The sequence below is a fragment of the Hippopotamus amphibius genome, chromosome 10 (assembly GCF_030028045.1).
Source record: "Hippopotamus amphibius kiboko isolate mHipAmp2 chromosome 10, mHipAmp2.hap2, whole genome shotgun sequence".
In the NCBI taxonomy this organism is placed as follows: Eukaryota; Metazoa; Chordata; class Mammalia; order Artiodactyla; family Hippopotamidae; genus Hippopotamus; species Hippopotamus amphibius.
In genome coordinates this window covers 12,361,247-12,383,897 of record NC_080195.1, presented here as the reverse complement: position 1 = coordinate 12,383,897, position 22,651 = coordinate 12,361,247, and the positions used below count along the sequence as shown (strand labels likewise).

The window sequence follows — 22,651 nt, the reverse complement described above, 5'->3', positions numbered from 1 at the left end:
CGTACACGAGGTCGCCCAGACAAGCTCTGGCTGGCACGTTCACACCATCTGAGCCACAGACACCAGTCCTAGATCTGACTGAGGAGGAGAGACTCTGCTCTTCATTGAACACCAGTGGTTCAGGTGTGCCCTCTGAATTCCAAACTAACATCCCCAGCCTTACTTCTCTTACCTAACACACTGCCTCTCAGCCTCCCTCTTACCATCATGCTTCTAATACAGCGCTTTTAAGATGACCCGCCCCCAAACCCTACCCAGCCTGTCTTGCGTGCAGGTGCCGTGATTTTTGTTGAAATTCCTGCGCGGTGTGTTAGGCTCTGTGAACATTCATCACACACACTTACTGCATGGGTTAGATGACTAGCTATTTGCTTTACAGGAAAACTCTGGAGCTGCGGAGCCCAAAGAGGGGGAATATCACTAAATCCAAGTATTCCCGTAGTAGGGATAAGTTTTCACTGTTAAATAAATTATTAAAGTCAGGTGAATACCTTCTTTTTATTATTCAGTGGCTCTCGATTTCACAGCTGTAACAGCAGGGACAGCAAATATCGAGACTCTGCTTGGATTTTCTTTATGGAGGGGAAAAAAAACCAACCCACCACTCCAAACACTTAAAAATAAGTTAAAACCATACCATTTCCTTTGGAAAGAAAAGATTTTTATGAACTGTGACCATTCTCTCAAAGGAGTCAGAATCCTGCCTTCCAGCTTCTTAGAGAGTCATTACATTTCCTCCATGTGTCCAGTTCACTGGAAGGTTCTGAAAGGAACAGACAATTACCTTTCCTCCAGCACAGAAGCTTTCAGTCCTAGTGTAAAACTCACACTGTACTTTCAGTATTCTTCGTCTTCCTAACCCATGCTTGAAAAAATGAAGCGTCTGTATGGAGACAGTTTAAAATACATATAGACAGACTTACACAACTAAAAGAAGGCTTGTCCTTCAAAGTAGTCACCTTGGGCTTTCCACACGTACCCAAATGACACTGCCATTGTTCAAAACAGTCTTGGGATGTCTGCTTTGGGTATCGCCTTTGCAAGAAAATTAGGCTCAACTTTACAGCTCCATATCGCTTTTGACTAATAATGTTGTTTCCTAGCTTAATCGTTTGCTTGACAGCAGAGCACTTTTGGTTTGAAAAAATCAGGTCCATTCTCCCAGGACGAAGATTTGCCACCACTGAGGAGAATCAAAAGAATAGATAATAGATTCTGAAGGCGTTTAAACACGGCGGCACTCCAAACTTGTACAAGGGCCTTGCTGGAATACGTGAATAGCCTCTGAGTGTGCTGGAGAGGGGATCACGTTTATTTGGGCATAGAAGTTGTGATATGAGTGATAACAAAACAAAACAAAAAAACCCCGACCACATTACTTTATAATTTCATCTAGAAAACTTAATTATTTACATCTGTAAGCCTCACCCGGTTTCAAATCTGAAGAGCTAGCTAAAAATGGGATTTTTCAACATTCCTAGAAAAGACGGATCAGAAATTTCCATTTTCAGTTGTTTTCATTCAAAAGCTCTAATAACGATGATAGTGCATAAAAAATTTGTTATGATGTCATATTAATTGAGGAGAGAAATAAAGTGGTCTCATGTAAGGTATTTTCTCTCAAGTGCCAAAAAAAAAAATTCCACTTAGACATATAACCAAATGTTATTTAATATCTTAAAAAGTAACACAATCCAAAATGGATATTTCACACAACACTACATAAACAACATGAACACAATATTACCGTATGGAGGGACTTTCAAATATAGACTTACAAAAATCCCTGTGCTTTTTTTTCTTTTAAGTTATTATACTAAGCATGACAAGTAATCGGCATTTACAATATGGTACACTGACACGATAAAAACCATGTTACAAATGTGCTGTTATAAATCAGGAACATTAGGGAAGACATTTCATGAACTGTAATTATTTCATATGAAATACTATACAATATAAACAGAACATCCATCTTGGATGACCTTTACAGCAACCAGAGACCAAGTAATTTAAAATTTTTTTTTCAGTGCAAACACATTTTATTCAAGGCAGTCTTGGCTGCAAAACTCCTTTCTAACATACAGTAAATCCCACTTGCACTTAATTCATTTACCCTAATGCAATAGTCACATTCAGTCACTCGAAGAAAGATACCTGCAGAATTATGATCCCTTTAAACTTAACGTTGAAGTCTAATTCTCTTCTAGAAAGTGGTATCTATGTCCACTACGCTAAGGACCTTAATTTGTAGCTGTCAATACTTACGTGAAGGTGACCCTAGGGCAGCTCTAGTCCTAAGCCATTCTTGTGTGCACAATACCACACGCTGCTTTGCCCTTCCAACGTGGAAACCATGGCTGTGTACTGGTATCTAAGTGGGGGGATGGGAAGGAGGCAGGGAGGGTGGACCTCAGAGGAAAGGAAGACGAGGGGCTGTGGGTGTGTACATCAAGATGCATTTCCTGTAGCTGCAGAGGATTCGTGTTGGAGGAGACCTCAGATCTCGGATTGGGTACCCCTTTTGGGTGGGCACAAGGGAACAGGCATGCTAAAACCAGCCTCTGGACAGGGAGGGAGGCAGCTGTATGGGGACCAACCAAGCTTTTAGCCTTACACTGGCTTCCAGAATCACTGCTGCTCACCTGGGACACACCTCCTTCCCTCGTTGGTAGGGCGTGTGTGTGTGTGTGTGTGTGTGTGTGTGTGTGTGTGTTCACATTTGAAGCCAGCAAGGAACAAAGAAAGCTCTGTAACTGATAATATACAATCATCAGAAGAAGGGTTAGTACCCCTTGAGCCTTGCAGAATTCTGAACCTTGCAAAATTCTGAACCTTGCAAATCAGCAACTGTAAGTCCTAGAACAATTGTAAAAACACAGGAGTCTGTGTGAGAGGGGTGGTGGCTGGGGGACTCCCTCTCTGGACGCTGCTGCAAAAGACACAGAGATTAACTCCATTAGGGAGATGCCAATGTCTATTTCCAACACACGGGGAAATTTAATAATGAATTTTCTCATAGACATAATTTACGATATGTCTCCCAAATAAAAATCTATGGGAAAATATTGGATGTATCCTTAATACTGTAAAACCTTCCGGGAGAGTTGACAGACTGACAGCTGATTCTTTTATCTTATTTGGCGAAGATCGGACTGAGAGTAATCTCTTTCCTGCCCAAATTTAGTAACCCAGAGTAAAGCAGTGTCTTTCATGGCTTTGCATTCAGTTTTCCTGTGTTCTAGCTTCCTCAAGCCCTCAACATGTGCAGAAACTTGCTTACAAACAGAAGAGTATGGGTGGGGGTGAGGTCTGGAGGGTGGGGAGGATGGGGGAAGAAAGGGATCATTTCTGCGGGGGTCCACTGTCGCCTGACAGCGCACTGCGAGCTGGTTCTGTGACTGGCCTGTGATAAACGGAGAAGGTCCCCGACCAGGATCTTTTCTCTCCTAATTTGAGAAAAAAACTTAGAAGTAGATCAGCTTCCCTGGGAAATCCAGATTCTCAACATAGTGTACTGAATTTCAGTTGTGCTAAGAAGCACTGTGGAGAGTACTGGATAAAGTTTTTAATGAAAATGTCTGTTTCAGCACCTTCCACTGCCAGGAGCAGTCGTGTTCCTGAAACATGGTGTTTTAGCACAGGATTTAGAGAAGCCCAATAGGAAACTGTAAACGAGGGTGTATGTCCAGATCTACCTTGGACCGCAATGGCATTTGGGTGGATTTTTGTAAAATTCCCAACACCCTGAACTTTTTGAATGAAAATGGACAAAGGTGTCAAGTTGTATTCGTTTTCTTTGACTTTATTAGCACACATCAGAAAAATAGCATTGTATTTCGTGATTCTCATGATGGTCTATCAAACAGATAGAAAATAGATCACTGATAGCTGCCACTGTGTTTCTGGGTAATCTTATGTCACTCCTTCTGTTTATTCATTTCAAGTATGGGTATTACAAATATGACCTGCTTTGTTAATTGTGAATCCGAATGCTTTGGAAGCACTTTGAGGTCCCAAGATGAATTTGCGAAGTCCTCATTGGTGGTTGTTGGTTTTTAATCAAGCTCCAAATACTGCCCATGTTATAAATGGTGAGACTTTTCAAATCAAGATCACTATTGTATTGTGAGCAATACGCCTATCATTTAAGTTAAAAACTTTATTTTCAAGTACACTTTGTGGTGAAAAGTGGTTTAACCTGGGTAGAATTTTACAAAGCTGTGCCAACCTAAAAAACAAACAATGCTTTCATTACCACTGAACAGGTTTTTTTTTTTTTTTTCTCCCCATGGTAACTGCGATATAATTTAAATTTATATTTTAGAAATGCTGGTTGGGTTATGAAAAAGGGAGATTGGGGAACAGCTGGTGTTCAGGTCGTTGTGACTCCAGATTAACTTTCAATGGATGCTTCCCGAACTTGAACTTCACAGCATCAGAGAAGCAGTCATTTCCTACTTTTATCCAGCTAGTCCTCTTTCAGCTCTTCTTATCTGTTTCCTCTATTTGATGGCACCCCCCCTTTCATATGCTTATGAATGTCCCCTGAGATGTGCAAAATATATAAAATGAAATACAAATTATGGAACAGAAGTTGTGGATACAAAGCACAGCTCTTTTAATTCAAATGAAGTCTGGGCTTGATACGGTAGCATGCAAGTGAAGGCAGAGAGGCCCAAAGTGCTTCAAAGTTGGCAGTCCAAATTTCTGGTGTGTCTTGTGACCGAAAACCTAGAATTCAAATCAGATTTGTATAGGAGTAAATAGCTTGCTAAATTACGTTTATCAATTAGCTCTTTGCCGGAGAGAACTCTTAGCAGGGATGAGGTGGGGGCGGGGGGGGGGGTGAGACAAGAAATTTCAACTTCTTTTCATTCATAACAAAATCAAGTGCGCTTCTGTGGGGAAGAAGAGAGACAGGTTTACAGCTGAGCGTGAAATAATGCCGTCAAAGAAAAACCACGGCAATGAAACAGTCACGAGTCCACATAGGCAATCACTGACACACACAGAACGCCATGGCCTAATGGTTAAGAGAGTCTTCAACTTTGCTTTTCCGAACAACACACTTGAACGCACTGCTGCCGCTTCATCAAATTTATGGAGGTAGTTATATGTAAAAATAAAAATTACCATAAAGTAATATGCTGTATCATAATAATACATGTGTGCAAAATGCCGACAGATGGGTTGACCCTTTAAAGTTGAACGCTACACAGAGATTCAACCAGATTCAGTTCTGTAAACCTTTCAGTTGATAAACTCTAAGTGAAGTCTAGAGAAAGCAGCCGTGGACCACAAAGCTATCGTTTCACTGGAGGAAAAGGATGCTGGCAAAGCTGCCAGCGGGTCATGGAGAACATCACCACAGACCCTCTTGGGTCATACTCGTGATGGGCTATCTGCCACTACTTCTCCCCCGTTCAAGAATGCCGATTTGATTCAGATGGGCATATTTCTGCACGGAATGTCTCCTCACATCAAATCCTCTTTGAAGTCCCTTATTTCTATGCTAATGGCTGCTGGTCTAAGGGATTTTTTTTTTTTTTTCTTTTTTTAAAACCATGTACCCCATCAGGCAAAGAGAGTACACATTTTATTTGAATATCTTCTGTAAACCTATTTCTTGTGAAATATTGATAAATTCATATTTTAAAGCTTCTCTTAAAGGTAACGCTTTCCTTTCCTGTTCACACAGTATTTGATTATTATAACGGCTACTTTAGGAGGATCAACTAGAGGCTGACGTATTGTTTCAATGGTTCTATTATTTACGAACTGATAGTATGATACACGCTGGAGGGCAGGGTTTTGGAGCGGGGAAAGAAAGAATTTAGACAGAAGAATTTAGTAACTGTGTGGTATACAGCTCCCCAAGGAAAGAGACTCTGTGTAGAGTCTATCTGGTACGTTATCATTCTTTCCGGACAAACTTAAGCAGTGATGCAAGAATGCATTTCTGAGCAATCATGGCATGCCTTGGAGGAAATAAGGCATGAGACTGAAAGCCAACTGACTTAAGCATTTTAAAGGTGTGGGAGTTTGCCAAGAAAGGTGCTCACATTTCACGATAAGCACACAAAAAAGGAATCTCTACTAAACTTGATGAGTCCAGTTTGACCCAATGCAACTTCCAGATATCTGAAAAAAGAATGAGGGCGGATCCAAATGGTTCAAGAAACAGTTCAACTGTGTATATGACACCATTCTTTAAACAGATGGCTGGTGATTCAGCCTAATACTGAAGCAGAAGTGTTTCAAGGATTTTATGCCAACTCCTGAAATTTGAGGTAAAAATATTTTAGATTTTGTTTTTGGATATTTATTTTATGAGTATATGGCTCCACACCTCACGTGCCACTCAACTAAATGAAACTTTTTGTCAGACCATTTCCTAGTATCATATGTAACCCTTTTGCGAATACTTTTCCATTATCTATAGATTTATTCCATGGTGCTCATGAAATAAGACAGGGGAGCTTTGCGATGTCTCTTTCCTAGAAGGCTGAACCTCGATGATTTCTAGTCCCTTTGCTGCTCAGAACCGTCTTTGCAACATGACATCGTAAACCAAAGCAAAATGCTAACAAACCACTCGGAAATAAGTTGGGCTAAAAACCATACATCCACCTAAAAATGCCTCCTGAAACTGGTTACAAAGTATCTGTAAACATTACTCTGGCATAGTTCATGTATGCATAATTGTTACTCTGATAAATTTTAGGGGCATACAAGTTAGGATTATACCACACTTGCAGAATGACCACATTCTGTTGTTAATTACATGGGCACATGTGTATTTCTAACCAAAAGTATTCTAAAGTTTTCTCTATAGATATCTTCCCAGGAATAAAAGGCCTGAAGTTCAACTCTCTCTAAATTTGCTCTTTCCTATAACCACTCAAAATTATCTCCCACAGCCTAATTTAGGCATTCTATTTAAAACTACATAAAATAGATTTTTGTCCTTCCATTAGAAAGAATAACGTCCCCAGGCCATAGTCTTCATTTGTATCACAAAGAACATTTTGCTTTTAAACAAACTAATTATCATATCTATTATAGTAAGATAGCATCACTGTAAGTATCACAAGGAGGAACCGATCTTCCTTCAATATCTGATGAACACTTTTTAAAAGTCGACATTACCTCTCCCGTGACTTAGTGCTGTGCCCCAGCCAGGCTGGGGGAACCCTTCCTTTGTCCATTTCAGATTCAAAGGCCTATATTCCTGTTTGTGATTATGGAAGGTTAAAAAATCAGGCAAGCATCCGTGACACTTCAAAACAAAATCCTGAAAACGAACACTCCCAGTATTTGGATTACGACCCCTTCTGACACACTTCCACGGGCTCCTGCAAAATCGTGTCACGAAACTCACAGTGCAAAAATGATTAGGGCCTAATGGATTCACACACGGAGGGCTGGGGTCCCTTTTAGTCAGTTTGGCATCAATTTCCCTCAAGGTGGACCCTCGCACTTGACATTTTGCAGTGGCTTAGCTTTTTTTTTGTTTTTGTTTTTGGAAGTGTCAAGGATCAGTTCTGCGGCACCCTTTGGTCACAGACAGGGAGCAACACACATCTGTGGCATTTTAAAATGGACTTGGCAACTGCATGACATGGAAAATGCATATTACACTGACAGTGTCTGGACTTTCCTATGTGTGCTCAGTTACAACTATTGAAGGAAAAGTATAAATATCACCCCTACTGCTATTCTTGTTGCTACAGAGCCATAAGTGTGAAAAGCAATACTCTGAAATAAAGATGTTTCTGTTGTTGTTTTTTGCCCTAGCCTACTTAGCAGCACAGTTTAAGTCAACACAAAAACTGCCGTGGAGATGCTTGTCTTTCCAAAGATGTAAACATCAGTCCCAGTGTCGTAAACTTGGCCGTATCGAATGAGACAGGAGATCTGAGGCAGAATGACTATCACACACTAGTAACAGAAGCTTGCAAGCAGTTGGAAGGTTTCTGTAACTTCTCAGCTTCGTGTGTGGGGGGGTCCGTACTTGCTCGGAGATTGAAGGCCGGGCCAGCTCCGCCATGGGCCGGGCTCCAGGCAGGGTTCTGACGACGGTTACTTTCAACAATGCTGGATGTGTTGGAAGCCAGGCTCTCCCGAGTGCTAGAAGAGTAAAAAGGTTTTGTTTGGTTTGGTTTGGTTTTGAACATAAATAATTACACACTGAACCCTAGAGGAAGAGCTAACGATGTGGTTAGTGGATTTCCTCTGGCGGGTCATCATGTCACGTATACACCGTCTCATACTCATTACTCACATATGCCCCTCCAGCTTGGACTCCAGAGGCTTTCCCAAGGCATGCTCTAATCAGCAGCATACTGCATTAAGGGCTTTCATGCAGCTAAATGAATGTCTTCCCTTGCCTTCCACATGCAAGGAAACACTTGTAAGATTTGATGTGATAGATGGCTGTCGTGTTCGTTTTTAAAATAGAACAGTCTTCACAAATACACATAGGTAATAATTTCATTTCAGGCTTGAAACTCATTGACAGAACTGCTCCTGAAGGCACTCCATAACTTTGCCTTAATGATACTGCTTTCACTCTCGATCAGCAGATTTTTGACTTTGGCGGTGAACTCCACGCAGGCCACTAGCCAATTTGCCACACTGATGGGAATAAAATTCTTTTTAAATACTTCATACCTCCGTTTCACATGTATAACACTTTAGTTAAAATACATTCTATTTTCAGATAAGGAATCTTAGATTTTTCCCATTTACATCGATTCCCCTCCTTCCTACTTTGGTAGAAATATTTTATTTTTTAAAGGATTCTTATAGAGTAGAGGTGATTTAAAGGCTTTAGTATGTCGATTTCTCTTTTAATTTCTCTAATTTAGAAATACTTGAATCTATTTTGTTGTTTCAAGAGGTTTATAACATTTAACATGTCAAATGTGTAGGGCAGTAGCAGAAAGAAGATTACTTGGCCTGACTGGTCGGGACTGAATGGATTTCATGTTCAAGGTCCTCAAAATGGTAATAAGAGGCATCAGCTTCCACATCGAGAGGGGGAAGAAACCATAATGATGTTCAAAACGTCCACCCTATTGGACAGTTTCAAGGTTTAGAAAATATTCTACGGGTTGGTCCCCAGCACTGATTTAAAGTCAAACTATACACGGACATCCTCACCGCCCGGTTTTCATTGCCATCCTAAACTGCTTGGTGATTTTGTCTGAACGTTATACCTCGGCAGCCCGTCCCGACAGGTTATTTCATCCTAACCCCTTGTGGCCTTAAGTCTGCTTTTCATCGGGAAGCCAAGACTTAATTGTTTAAAAGGAAGCTTGTTCACCGACGGCCAAAAAGACAACTGGGCCCTTCCTGACTGCAGAGGCTACCTCCAGAAGCTTACCACGTTCATAGACCTAAGTCAGGTCCCCTCATGAGGCTTACGGTAAATTTGAGCCCACCTAACGAATACTCCAAAGCATCATCACCAAAGCGATGAAGAGAGCTAGACGTACCTGCCTACCCACCTTACATCTCCTCTAAGAAAATTCAGTGGTTTTCCAGGACTACAACTGAGGGTCGGGGCAGGAAGGAAGAAGGGCAACAAACACGTAGAACCCCAAAGAGGTCATGACACGTTCCTTCAAGTTTCGTTCTTAATCACGATAGTGACTTTTTATGGCGTCTGACTTCCTCATCTTTAAAACAGGGTGAGTCATGTGACGTACCTACTCACTGAATGACTCAGAAGAAGAAATAGCCACAGTGAAGAATCTGTACACCAAAAAGCTAGACCAACGCAAGCTACTTCTGCTGTACATCTGGCACCTAACGAATTAAGTAGCCACCGTGGACAGGCTTAGGGACCTACACATCACTAACGACTTTTTTTCCTCTGGGAAAATGCTTTCTGAGGTTCAAGGGATCCCCTTTCAAACCAGTTTTTGAGGCGGGAGTTTAATGATCAAGTCCCTACCGTATGCCAGGCATCACCCACACACATCATGGCAACAGATGGTCTAAGACGGGAGCTATCTGTGTTCCAAGGTGCCTCAGACCACCCCTGACCACGGCCAACATATTCATAGGGATAAACACATAGGCGATTCCAGCATCTCCAAAGGATATATCTCATTATTGCTGTGATACTGAGTAAGTGTGTGACCATCACACAGAAGGCTCTGGATATGACAGTGACATAATTAATGGAGACGGAGGGTTAGCAGTAAGAGCAGTCCTCAAATTTAAAATGTCTTACTTTTTACAAGAGTGCTCATGGACTGCAACCTTAAAAATAAGATCTCAGGATCTTACAGGCAGAAAACTGAACCAAGAGGCCCTGCTGTCCGTCCTCATGCATGTGGTGCCCTTGAGCCTACACTTGGACAGCACAGTACGCTGTGCAGACACACCCCTGGCAGCCTGGGTCCCGGATTTTCACATTGTGTTTACGAACTGGTTTTCGGCCTCAGATTTGGGATAGCGGCTTTGCATGTCGGCATTTTTCATTTGCAATATTGGATCTCACAGCACAGTTCAAGTTTCTATCTTGTTTCCTTCTCAATGCCCTTTGGTTCCCAACAAAAGGGACTCAAGAATTTTGGAAATGTGGCTGAACATGCCCTCTGAGCCAGCACTGAAGACTGAGTGTGGAGATCACCTTTTTTGATTTTGGTTTTTGGGTTTTGTTTGTGGGGGAGGGGGTCGAGGGAGGACATTGGATCTTAGTTGCTCAGTCAATCATTTACTGAAAGAGCTAAATAAACGGACCACTAAAGACTCCTGTATCTCACAGGGTAACTCACAGTGGCGGAGAGGTGTCAGCATGATAATGCTATATTTGGCTAAAATACTCCTCATAACTCAAATATTCTCCTTCACAGGCCATCCTCATGCATCAGAAAGGTAACTTGGTGAATTTACTGAAATATAGGGAAAATATAGTTTAAAAATATATACAGAAAATAAGTTTGTCACCCAGCTTCTAACCAAAGGATATTAAATACACAAGGGGTAAAATCAGGAATTGTTCTGTAGATTCTCTAACCGTATGAAATTTATGGGTGAGCTACGTATTTCTGGAGAGAAAATTTTACCTAATAATAGTGGTCAGATATGTAGATCCTGGGTGAAGACTGTGTCCTCAGGAAGACCTTTTTCTTCTACCAAGACAATGCATTTGACCTTGAGTACATTATTAAAGCGATGCAAATAAGCTTGATTCAAGAAATAATCCCATTCATAAATCCCATATTCTGTACTCCAATTTTAGAGATAATAAAATATATTCTGTGGAGAGACTGGTTCAGTGATTACATGAACATTTCTTTTTACTTGGCCCCAAACAAAAATTTTCAATATCAGGCAGTGGTAATAAGGTTTTGAGTTAAAACCCACTAAACTACTCTTAAGGCCTCCTTAGCAGCTATCTCTGGAGTACAGCGGCCTCCCCTCTGTGGAGGTCCAGGGGCCAAGAGGGCCACGTGAAGAGCTGGAAACTGGTGTGGAGAAGCATCGGGCAGGGAAAGCCTATATAATAAGAAACAGTAGAGCATAAAGTGCAAACAAATGACCCACATCTTCCACAGGTGTTGGTATTGAACTTCTACCATCAATAGCACACTTTCAATTATGCTTATCTGGTATTTGTACTAGGAAATCAAGAGGAAAAACAAGAGTAGAAGAGGGAAGTAGAGAGAAAAGAATATATAAAATAATTGGTATATAAATTAAGATTCAATTTGGGATTAAAAAGTATTTAGCAAAAATTATTTCTTAGAAGAGTCACTTAATAGGCCAGTAGTTTTCAGATTGAGTGCCATGGCCCCCTGAGGTCTCTTAGGGTCCTTGAGGGATAGGCAGAGGAGATTTGGGGCTCCTGGTCTCCACTTTAACCAGAGTGCCACCTCTGTGGTTTGTTTAGACATTAGACTTCCACATGTGTGTTACCTTGGAAGAGAAGGTTACCCAACAATAATAGTAAGAATAATAGTAATAATTGTAAAAATAATAATAATAAAAAGAACTAGCCCTTTAAGAAATAACAAAGGCCTAATAAGGGACAAACAGATTAAGGAGTCCCAATTCTGATTTTGGGATGCTCTGTCCCCAAATTATCCAGAGATAGAGTGAAATGATTACAACATTTCATTTAACTCTTAATAATTAAAAGAAATAAATGCAGTACATAATCATATCCTGGACTTGTTAAAATAATAAATAGTGTAAAAAGCTGGGAATCTTTTGGGAGATGTCAATCTCTCCATGGTATTTCTGCATCTCAGAGTCACCAATCTGGAGTAGAATTTAGAAGAAGAATCAGGTCCCAAGCTGCTCTTGGAAGAGAAGGAAGAGTTGAGGAGAAAAAAGGAAAGCTGCATAGACTCCCTTTGTTTCCTAAACCCCTGAGCCACTTCACTGCGTTGGACGTGGCTGTCGGGCACTGCACACTCTGAGCTGTCAACCCTCTGCTGAATTACCAGCACCTACTAAAAAGAAGGCACCATGATCGGCGTGACTAAATGGTGTTAATTCTGCAGGAGGAGAAAGAAAAGTGCTGGCCTGTGCTTTGATCTAATGGAGCACAGGCCCCTAATCTTTATGTGACAGGAACAGGTTCCGTGTGTCTGCAGACTTTTGAGTGGTGAGAGGAAGGTGTAGGAGACCAAGGGCTGCACAGAAAGTCGGGATTAAAATAGTAACAAGCTTCTAGATCCACTGGAAAGGTTATATTCTCACTAGAAGGACTCCCCGTCCTTGAGTCAGTCAAGTTGTTCCCAACCCCTACCTCCCACCCCCACACTGACTACTCATTCTACTCAAAAAGTTACTATTTTTGAAGGAGTTAAAAAAAAAAAAAAAAAAACCCTTCCTTTATCAGCATGGTGGCAATATAAACATCGAAGGAAAAATACTGGGAAATGTTGGTCTTAGATTGGATGGGAAGGAGCCAACCCACCAGTCCAGATTGGTGATCTCTACAGCTGCAGAAACATTTGTTTCAATTCCTGAAAAAGAAGTCAGAAACAGGCTGTTAACAACACAGCTCACACAACTCTTCACCCTCATTCATAGAACCGAGACTATGAAATCAGAAACTTTCCGAGTTATTTGCATAAAGCCCCAGGCCCCTGGAGGTGTATGTGTGTGCAGAGAGACACCTCTTCCTACCGTGGGGAGTTGAATCCACTGTCCACCGTGATACTGCTGCTGTCCATGCTGTCCAGACGCGCCGAATGGGTGGCCCTCTGGTTGCTGCTGCTGTCGGTTTCCTTTGGGGCGAGGAGGGTGAGGTTCTTCTCAAATTTCCTCTGCAAGTCTCTCTCCTTCTCCCTTTCCAGGAGCCACTGCATGGTGCCCACATCGTCTCTGCTCTTCTCCTCCTCCGTGTTCTTGTTTGCCCCTTCCTCAGACTCGTCGTCATCAGAGACGTTGTAATAGTCAAAAGAGGCCTCCTGGTTCCGCACTGACTCCTGCTGACGCTGGGAAGCCGGCACGGCTTGTGCAGCCGAGGTCCCCAGGGACGGCTCCAGTTTCTCGCATCGGCCTGGCAGTGTGTCTGCAGGCGTCTTCGGGTGAGATTTGAGGATGGACAGGCTTGATTTGTGATAGCTGTTTACAGACAAGGTGCTGTGAAGAGGTTTGAACAGTGTGTCTTTGCTGAATATCTCTTTCCTCTTGTCCAGGCTGCCGGGCTCAGCACCATGATGCTGGATGAGGCGTCCGTTGGCAATCCCTTCAGCCACAGCACCGGAGGTGGCTGCGCCCCTGCCCGGCCCCTTTGGCGACTCTTCCTTGTGTCCTACAGGCTCCCTGGAGGAATGTGGGGCCTGCCTGTCCGACAGAGGCAGCTTTTTCACCCCTTCTGCCAGGGTCAGAGTGTCATGGTCCTCTTTGTTCTTTCCCAGAGGTGACGGCGCCGTGAGCACCGTCTCACTGGAGGTGTTGCACTGGAAATAGTCATCTGCAGCTGTTTTTGTTGGACAAGAATTGAGTTCACCGAAGGATGGCACACTCTCGGGCGGTTTGCCTGGCTCCAAGAGGCTGCAAGCACCGGGAGGTTCCTTGCTGCCACCGACTATTTCTGGAATACACACCTCTTTGTAGCTTGCGGACAAAACGTGAGCCCTTTGATGACCGACAGTCTGTGCAGGCCTTAAAGTACTGTCGTCAATGTAGGATTGGCTGGGGGTCTGGTCGTCTTGGCTACAGCCTTCAGCCAGGTCTTCAGGTGTCCCCAGAGAAGAAGCACCCAGAGGGCCTTTGGAGTTATCCATGGATCTGGACCGCTCCTTGGCCTTGTTGGATCTCTCGTTCCTGGACCGTCGGTCCTGGGTATGGCTGTGGCTTCGGTGCACTTTTGAGTGGGAGCTTCCCCTGGAAGGCTCAGGAAAAGGCATCTCAGTTCTTCTTTTGGCCAGTTCCCCAGACACGTCCCATTCCGGAGTCATGGGGAAATGAGATTCAATCACGTTCGCGTTGCTGTGCATGATGAAGTTATCCCCTTTGTGTTCGATGATGAAGCAGCCCTCCCGGGGGGCCCTGGTGAGGGGATCACAAAAGTCATACTCTCTTTCACCGGGGATATCCAGATGGGAACCATCTGACGGGTCTCCCTTGGACACGCGTGTCTTGCTGTGCGACCGAGACTTTCCGTGGGACTTGCGATGAGTCCTGCTCTTTTTACTTCTTCCGCTGTGATGGGCGGAGGACCCGGCTTTACTCCTATGCGCTTTCTCCTCTTCAAGTTTCTTCATGAGTGCAGTGTGCCTCATGACATTTTCCACGGTCAAGTCCGGGTTAATACGCCTGATGATCTCCATTTCCACTTCCCGAGGGATAGTAGCTGGCGTGTCCTCGTCTCGCAGGGGCCACTCTTCGGGAGGAAACTGGGCGGAAAAATTGGCTAGCTGTTTGGTCTTGTCTTTTTTAAAACTGAGCCGGAATAACTTGAGCCCGAATTTTTTGGACTGCTTTTCACTATCTTTAGGTTTGGAAAGAGTTTCCGTTTTATATGAAAAGTTGACAGTACTTTTGCTCTTTTCAGTGGGTGGCACCTGGCAGAGAGAAGGAGGGCAGTACGGGTCTTTGCAGTCCTTGGTGGGCTTCCTCTGCAGGGTGGCTGCGTGCACGCCGTGCACATCTTCCCTGCAGCAGTGGCAAGAGTCGCAGTGGTTCCTGGGCAACGTTCTTTCCCTGACGCAGCCTGAGGCAGAGGGCGTGATGGTCCCGGGCTGGGGAGAGGTACACTGAGACCTGTCAGGTATCCTCTCGTCCAAATGGTACCATTTACTGTTAGTTCTTATGAGGGAAGGAGTTATGAAATAAGTCTGTGGGGTTACGATGAAGTAGCCATCTGGAGTCGGATAGATCTTCCTCTCCCGGACCAGCGTGTTCAGCGTGTGCCGGAGAATTTCTTGGCTTGGGGTGGGAACACCTGAAACCCAAAGGACACACGCGTGAGAATGAAGAGGGGACATGCTGTTGATTCCGGAGTTTTCCGAGTCTGCTATGGACGGAAAGGTGCCCCCCTCGCCCCGCCCCCGAGTTCAAGCCCAATCCCCAATGCGATGGTTGATAGGACGTGGGGCGTTTGGGAGGTGATTAGATTTAGATGAGGCCGTGAGTGTACAGCCTCCATGATGTGCCTTTATGAGAAGACGAAGAGACCAAGCCCTCTCTCTCTCTGTGATTTGAGGACATGGCTGTCTGCATATCGGGAAGGGGCCTCTCACCGGACACCAAACCTGCAGGTCCCTTTATCTTCAATTTACCAGCCCCCAGAATTGTGAGAAATAAATGTCCATTGTTTCAGCCATCCAGTCCGTGGTATTTTGCTACAGGAGCCCAAACGGACTAAAATGGAATCTTATTAATTTTGCCAAGCCTCTAAGTATTATCATTCAGCAACTAAGCAGGATTCAAAGGTGTTCATTAAGTTCAGGGTGAATCCTAGTTTTCTCTGATAACTCTTATGGAATATTACTACAGAACAGGAAAATATAAAGGCTGGGAAGGGAGAGTTGGATGATAGATGGAGTTAGGTTGCTAGGGTTGTTAAAAACCTTTCCTGAACTGAATCATTAAAGACAGGATTTTTGTCTTTTGGCCTTGCAGCATGTGGGATCTTAGTTCCCCAACCAGGGGTTGAATCTGTGCCCCCTGCAATGGAAGCTCGAAGTCCTAACCACTGGACTGCCAGGGAATTCCCAAAGACAGAATATTTTTAAATGAAGAAAAAACGTTTTTGGAATGATATAAATTTAGAAAAAAGAATTTTTCTATAAAAGCAAGTAGGGAAACAGGGTTGAAATAGCCATCTTGGTATTGAAAAACAAGTCTAAAATACATAGAGGCTACCACATACACTTGGAATTACTCCATACACTCATTTTAAGATTAAGTTTACTTAATAAACTTAATTTCATAAATTATATAAAAGGGCAACTAGACTTGACCACTGTTCAGGATGCACGCTCCAATTCTGAAATCATCACCTTCAAAGTTGAAATGATTGGTGCAATTCAGGTGAGAACTTCCTCCTTCTTGGCATAAGCCAGCAGGATGAAGGAAGTTTCTCAAATTTGTAACCAGAAAGCTCTGATACACCCACCAGTGAAAGCTCAGAAGCTCTACATCTCTCTGGTCACTGGATCCCAAACTATTGTATTTGCTAGAATAGTAATTCCAGAAAAAAAATGACAGATACTCCTTTGTACAGGGACTGATGTTGTTTTCAAAGGGTTCTGTGTGCATGTTTATGTACTGTCCACCGTAAGAGACAATTAAGAACATACACTCTTAAGAGAGTAGAAATCCTCCAGGCTGTAGCACATTTACTGTATTTCTTCATTATTCTTCCTCCCTCAGCGCCAGGCAAACGAAGGGTGGTAATATTTCTAAGACTGACCTGAATGATGTCATCTGGAAACAGGTCAGGTTGAATCATCCTGGTAACACGCAACCATGTCTGACCCACAAAAATGGCAATTCCAGGGGAGACTGAAAGCTCGGGCTCCAGGGTCAGGCTGCGGGATCCAAATCCCAGCTTCATCACTGATAGCCGATGTTATTGGCTGAATTAAGTGTGCGCCCCCCCACCCCGGCCCCACCCATTCATATGTTTAAGTCCTAACCCCCAGTGCCCTAGAACGTGACCTTGTTTGGACATGGGGTCTTTATAGAGATAACCAAGTTAAAAGGAGGTCATTAGCGCGAGCCCTAATCCACTAGGACTGGTGTCCTTCTATAAAGGGGAAGTTTGGACACAGAGACACCACAGACAGAAGACACTGTGAGGAGACCCCGGTAGAAGACAGCTAACCACTAGCCGAGGGGAGAGACTGGGACAGATTCTCCCCTCACAGCCCTCAGAAGAAACCAACCAACCCTGATGATACCTTGATTTTGGACTTGCAGTGTCCAGAACTGTAAGACGATAGATGTCTTTGGCTTAGGCCACCTGTATTTTGTTTTGACTGCTCTAGAGAACTGCTAGAGCTGGTATCACCTCAGTCAACTTGCTTAACCTCTCTGAGCCTCTACTTGCTGTCATCAGAAGGCGGACAACAACAGTACCTACCTTCAGAGGACTTCTTTGAGTTTACATGAGTTTAATGTGTGTAGAACAGTGCCTGACACAGTGAATGCTCCTAAACATTAGCTTTTAGGAGCCTCAGCTTTGGGTCAGGATCCATGGAAACCCCTATCACCTTCAAAGAACGCTGTGTAAAAACCTAGAACAGCTGGGTAAGCTGAGAAGTTTAGGCTCCCCCAATCCTTCCAAAACGATGAAAGTGAAATATAAAAACACTAGAAATGGCCTGCAAAAAGAGAGCGTCCATGTACGATGTAAGCTACACACCCATTTCTGTTACCCTCTTCAGAAGGCACCCTTTGTGATCAAGACAGAAAAGGTAACTGCTTCTGAAATGATGTACTGTTTAATATAATGATTTAATTTTTGAGCTGCACGGTTTCCTTTTCGTCTAAGGCTCTACTGTTGAGAGACGTATGTTGGTTTTTATGCAAATGGATGTTGGTTTTTAAGGCTGGCATGATAACAAATTTTTTTTTGCATATATATATATTTTTATTATTTTTTTGGGGGGTACACCAAGTTCAATCATCTGTTTTTATACACATATCCGCATATTCCCTCCCTCCCTCAACTCCCCCCCCCCCCTCCCTCGAGTCCCCCCCACCCTCCCCGTCCCAGTCCTCTAAGGTATCTTCCATCCTCGAGTTGGACTCCCTTTGTTATGCAACAACTTCCCACTGGCTATCTATTTTACAGTTGGTAGTATATATATGTCTGTGCTACTCTCTCGCTTCGTCTCAGCTTCCCCTTCACCCCCCGCCACCCCCCCCCAAACCTCGAGTTCTCCAGTCCATTCTCTGCACCTGCGTCCTTGTTCTTTTCACTGAGTTCATCAGTACCATTTTTAGATTCCGTATATGTGGGTTAGCATACAATATTTGTCTTTCTCTTTCTGACTTACTTCACTCTGTATGACAGACTCTAGGTCTATCCACCTCATGACATATAGCTCCATCTCATCCTTTTTTATAGCTGAGTAATATTCCATTGTATATATATGCCACATCTTCTTTATCCATTCATTTGTTGATGGGCATTTCGGTTGCTTCCATGTCCTGGCTATTGTAAATAGTGCTGCAATAAACATTATGGGACATGTTTCTTTTGGGATTATGGTTTTCTCTGGGTATATGCCCAGGAGTGGGATTACTGGATCATATGGTAGTTCTATTTGTAGTTTTTTAAGGAACCTCCAAATTGTTTTCCATAGTGGCTGTACCAACTTACATTCCCACCAACAGTGCAGGAGAGTTCCCTTTTCTCCACACCCTCTCCAACATTAATAACAAATTTTTAAAAAAAATTTTATGATAGTTTCCGAACAAAACAGAGTTCCAACTGAATTGGTGATACAATCCAAACCATATATTTGTAATTTATGAGAGCTAACGTAAAACAGGAAATGCTTGCACATAAAAGAAGCAACTTAAAAGAAGCTTCTATATGCCCTGCTAGCAAACCTGCCAACTGTTGTCCTTCTGCTGAACAACCTCAGGGGGCACCAGTCATACAGAAATCTTCCCAAAAATGGTAAGGCTCATGTAGAAGAACTCATGAATGACTAGTTTACTATGATGTTACAGGAAAACTGGAGTCATTCATAAAAATAGCTATTAGTATAAAACAAAAATTTCACTGTATTACAGAATTTGCTGATTGGAGGCCACCCAAGGTGCTGATCTTAGAAAACTCACGAAACTATATGGAATCATGACTACAATGTAATCACGTTTACTTGCAAGTAAGAACAAGCTCTCCGAATGTTCCCGAATGAAGGAATAAGAAGGAGTTTCCAGAGAGAATTTACATCCAAAGTTTTGACGTGTTGGATTTTCAAGTGTCTCAACCTAATAATGTTTACTCTGAAAAAACAAACTGGAAACGTTTCCCGTCCAATCCATTTCCCATACCCCTACCTGTGAGTTTTCAAAGCTTCAGCTGACAGTCACTGGTATTTATGATTATTATTTTATTATTAAGCCCCAGTATAATGACTGATATCTTCAGTTGTCTATGAAACCCAGGGTTCCACTAGAAACTATAGGGCTCACCCGAAAAAGGGAGGGCTGTGATGAGACTGTCAAGGATTGCATATTCCATCACTTCCAGATTCCAGTCCCACAGTTCATCAGGAGTTTAGATTTTGAGGGTGTGAAGAGCAAAGATAAGCTCTATATTCAAATAGTACAAAGCTCTGACCTCTCTCCCTTTCCGCACCTTTACATCTCCCAAAGCAAAAATAGATATATAAATATATTGCATGCTAATGGGAGGTTATTTAGACTTATACACTGCTTTAATCCTGCAAATCTGACAACTGTTGGACCACGGCGCACATGCACATGTTCTGTATGGTAAGCATTTTAGACTGAAAACTTAATGAGTTTCTTTGCATAATTTCTTTGTGTTTGGGAAGGACACTGGCTGAGGGGGAATTCAGTAGAAAGCGATGTAAGGGGATGAACTGGAGACAGAACACAGTATAGATACTGTTAACGGTCTCCAGCAAACTCGAAAGTCAACTTCAAGTCCATAAGCCGTCTTATAGGTCTAATTCTATTCCCCTGAGGGTCAGCTTTCCTCCCAGGAAGATCCACGTGTAACAACTTAACATGTTCTAGTCTAATTTAAATGATCATTCTGGATGGATAAGGATGTATTTATTCATCTTAAAAATTTATTTTTAATTGAAGTATTGCTGATTTACAATGTTGTGTTAATTTCTGCTGTACAGCAAAGTGATTCAGTTATACATATTTATACATTCTATTTTTTTATATACATTCTTTTTTATATTCTTTTCCATTAGGATTTATCACAGGATATTGGATCTAGTTCCCTGTGCTCTACAGTATGACCTTATTGTTTATCCATTCTATATATAATAGTATGCAGACCTATTATAAAGCTAAGAAGTGGTAATTTTTCTTTTTAAACCTTTTAAAAAATGTTCTTATTTCTATAATGTGAACTGGTATACAAAAGTTGTTTTCAAAAATTCAAGCAATATAGAAAGATGATAAAAGGGTTTAAGTATCAGCATATCAGATATTTTTACTAGAAGACTTTTTAATAAAAACTTTCTTTAGAATACAGATGTCCAACACAGGAATAGAGTCCAAAACCTAGACTATTCTTTCTATTTATAACATATTCATTAAAAATGAGAGTTCGAATAGTTTAATAATATGCAGTTAGACTTCAAGACTTTATTTTCAAATAGTAAAATAATAAACAAAGATATATGATATTTAAATCCCTCCAAAGTTTTAGGATTGTCATTGAAATACATTTTTCAAATAGAATTTGAACAGTATTAAGTTTTCTAAGTTGTTCTATTCTGAAGTAGCTTAAATGATAGCAAAAGAAAAGCAGGAAATCAAAGGAAAAAAAGAAAAAAGGAGAAAGAGAAAAGAAAGGAAGAAAAGAAGGAAGGCAGACAGGACACAAAACTTCATTTCAAGAAATACTAGTTTAAAATATGGAACTACTACTGAACAAAGTTTTAAATAATCACCACCCTGCCCTAAACCAGTGGTTGGCAAAGTTTTTCTGTAAAGAACCAGATAGTAATAACTACTTCAGGCTTGAGGAGCCATATGATCTCCCAGTTGAAACTATTCAACTCTGTCACTGTAGCCTAAGGAGCCAAAAACAATATATAAACAAACACGTGTGGCTGTGTCCCAATAAAACTTTATTTACAAAAACAAGTGGAGGGCCACACACAGCCTACAGGCCACAGTCTGCCAAGCCCTGCCTAGACTCAGGTTTGTATGGTGTCCTTGCACACTTCTGGGGTTGATCAACAAATCATCATATGAAAAAGGTTAAGTTAGCTCCTCTTGGTCCATCTGAATGCAAGGCCTTGGGATTTAGGGTAACTTACCATAAAAACCAGCAAAGAGTTGTTCTATGGATTTCTCTACAAAATATTCCAACGTAGTGATATTCTTAGCAGCTGTCTGGCAGTGACCCACAATCTACTATTACATACTCACTCTGTGTTGTCTCTGTTCTCTATTTTATGGCCCAGTAATGGGAGATATGTAACCAAGTCTGGGAAAGCTATGGGATCTCTCACGAAGCTACATAAAAACAGAGGGATTTCAAAAGCTGCTGGGATGTTTGATGTCAGAAGAGGCTACCCAGGTAAAAGGCCAACAAGAACAGCCTTCCTTCACAAGAGCATTCGTTCACGAACACATTTGTCCCCTTAGGTAACTCTCACCTGAGATTCTCTCATCTCACTATTGAGAGGAAAAGAAGTTGCCTGCAAGTTAACAAAGAGAGACAGACAGTGAAAAATATTCAGAGGTAAGAAAATTTTAGAAAATTTAAGATCATCCATAGGTTGAAGGGACGGGTTCATGTCAGAGCTTTTAAAGAGTACATGCAATTGCAAAACATATTACAGCTGACCCTTGAACAATGCAGGGATGAGGGACCCTGGCCCCCCTCACAGTCAAAAAAGTGGGTACCGCTATCTCTGCCTCCAAAACAAGGGAACTGATAAATGACTCACCCAAGGGCGGGAAGCTGAAAGAGTCTGGTTTTGATTCCACATACTGTGATCTCTAATTGAACATAAACATTCCCATACCCTTAGTTAATTTAAGGATCGATGAAAGGAAAATACAGATACTAGACTTATTGAAAAAAATTCATGGATAAGTGGACTTGCACAGTTCAAACCCGTGTTGTTCAAAGGTCATAATCAAAAAACCCCAAAAGGAGGGAAAAAATCACTGGGAGAGAAATTCAAGTTCCTTTGGGGCAACAGGAATAGCGGGAAGACTCCACATGGTGGGTGACTATTTAGAAGTAGTCCCTCTTCCCTCTCCCCATCAATGTGCTGCATTTCCCTACACCTTGACTTTGAGTTTGGCCAGGTTTGCTTTGGTCAATGAAATGTTAGTGGGTGTGGCATGACCAGAGGGCTAAAGAGCCTCAGAGCCCCTCGACTTACTCTCTGAGGCCTCCGCCACCCCAATGAGCAGAATAGGCCCCCTTCTCCAAAGAGGACGGAGTTCAGGTGGAGCAGAGTCACCTGGCAGGGTCCGG

The 22,651-nt window shown here is 42.3% G+C and overlaps 1 protein-coding gene across 8 annotated transcripts in view; it reads right to left on the bottom strand.

The window, feature by feature from the left end:
- Nucleotides 1–1,712: 1,712 nt before the first annotated feature.
- The window catches only part of STOX2 (storkhead box 2), a 206,731-nt gene continuing 185,792 nt past the window's right edge, over nucleotides 1,713–22,651 (bottom strand). For 7 of the 8 annotated variants that reach the window (XM_057696325.1, XM_057696329.1, XM_057696327.1 and 4 more), the window contains 2 exons: nucleotides 13,159–15,424; nucleotides 1,714–8,133 (listed from right to left, as the gene is read on the bottom strand). In XM_057696325.1, coding sequence (XP_057552308.1) covers nucleotides 7,938–8,133; nucleotides 13,159–15,424 — 2,462 coding nt within the window. In that variant the 3' untranslated portion in view covers nucleotides 1,714–7,937. Of the gene's footprint in view, nucleotides 8,134–13,158; nucleotides 15,425–22,651 lie in introns of all 8 variants that reach the window. The other variant, XM_057696323.1, reaches the window with a different exon arrangement.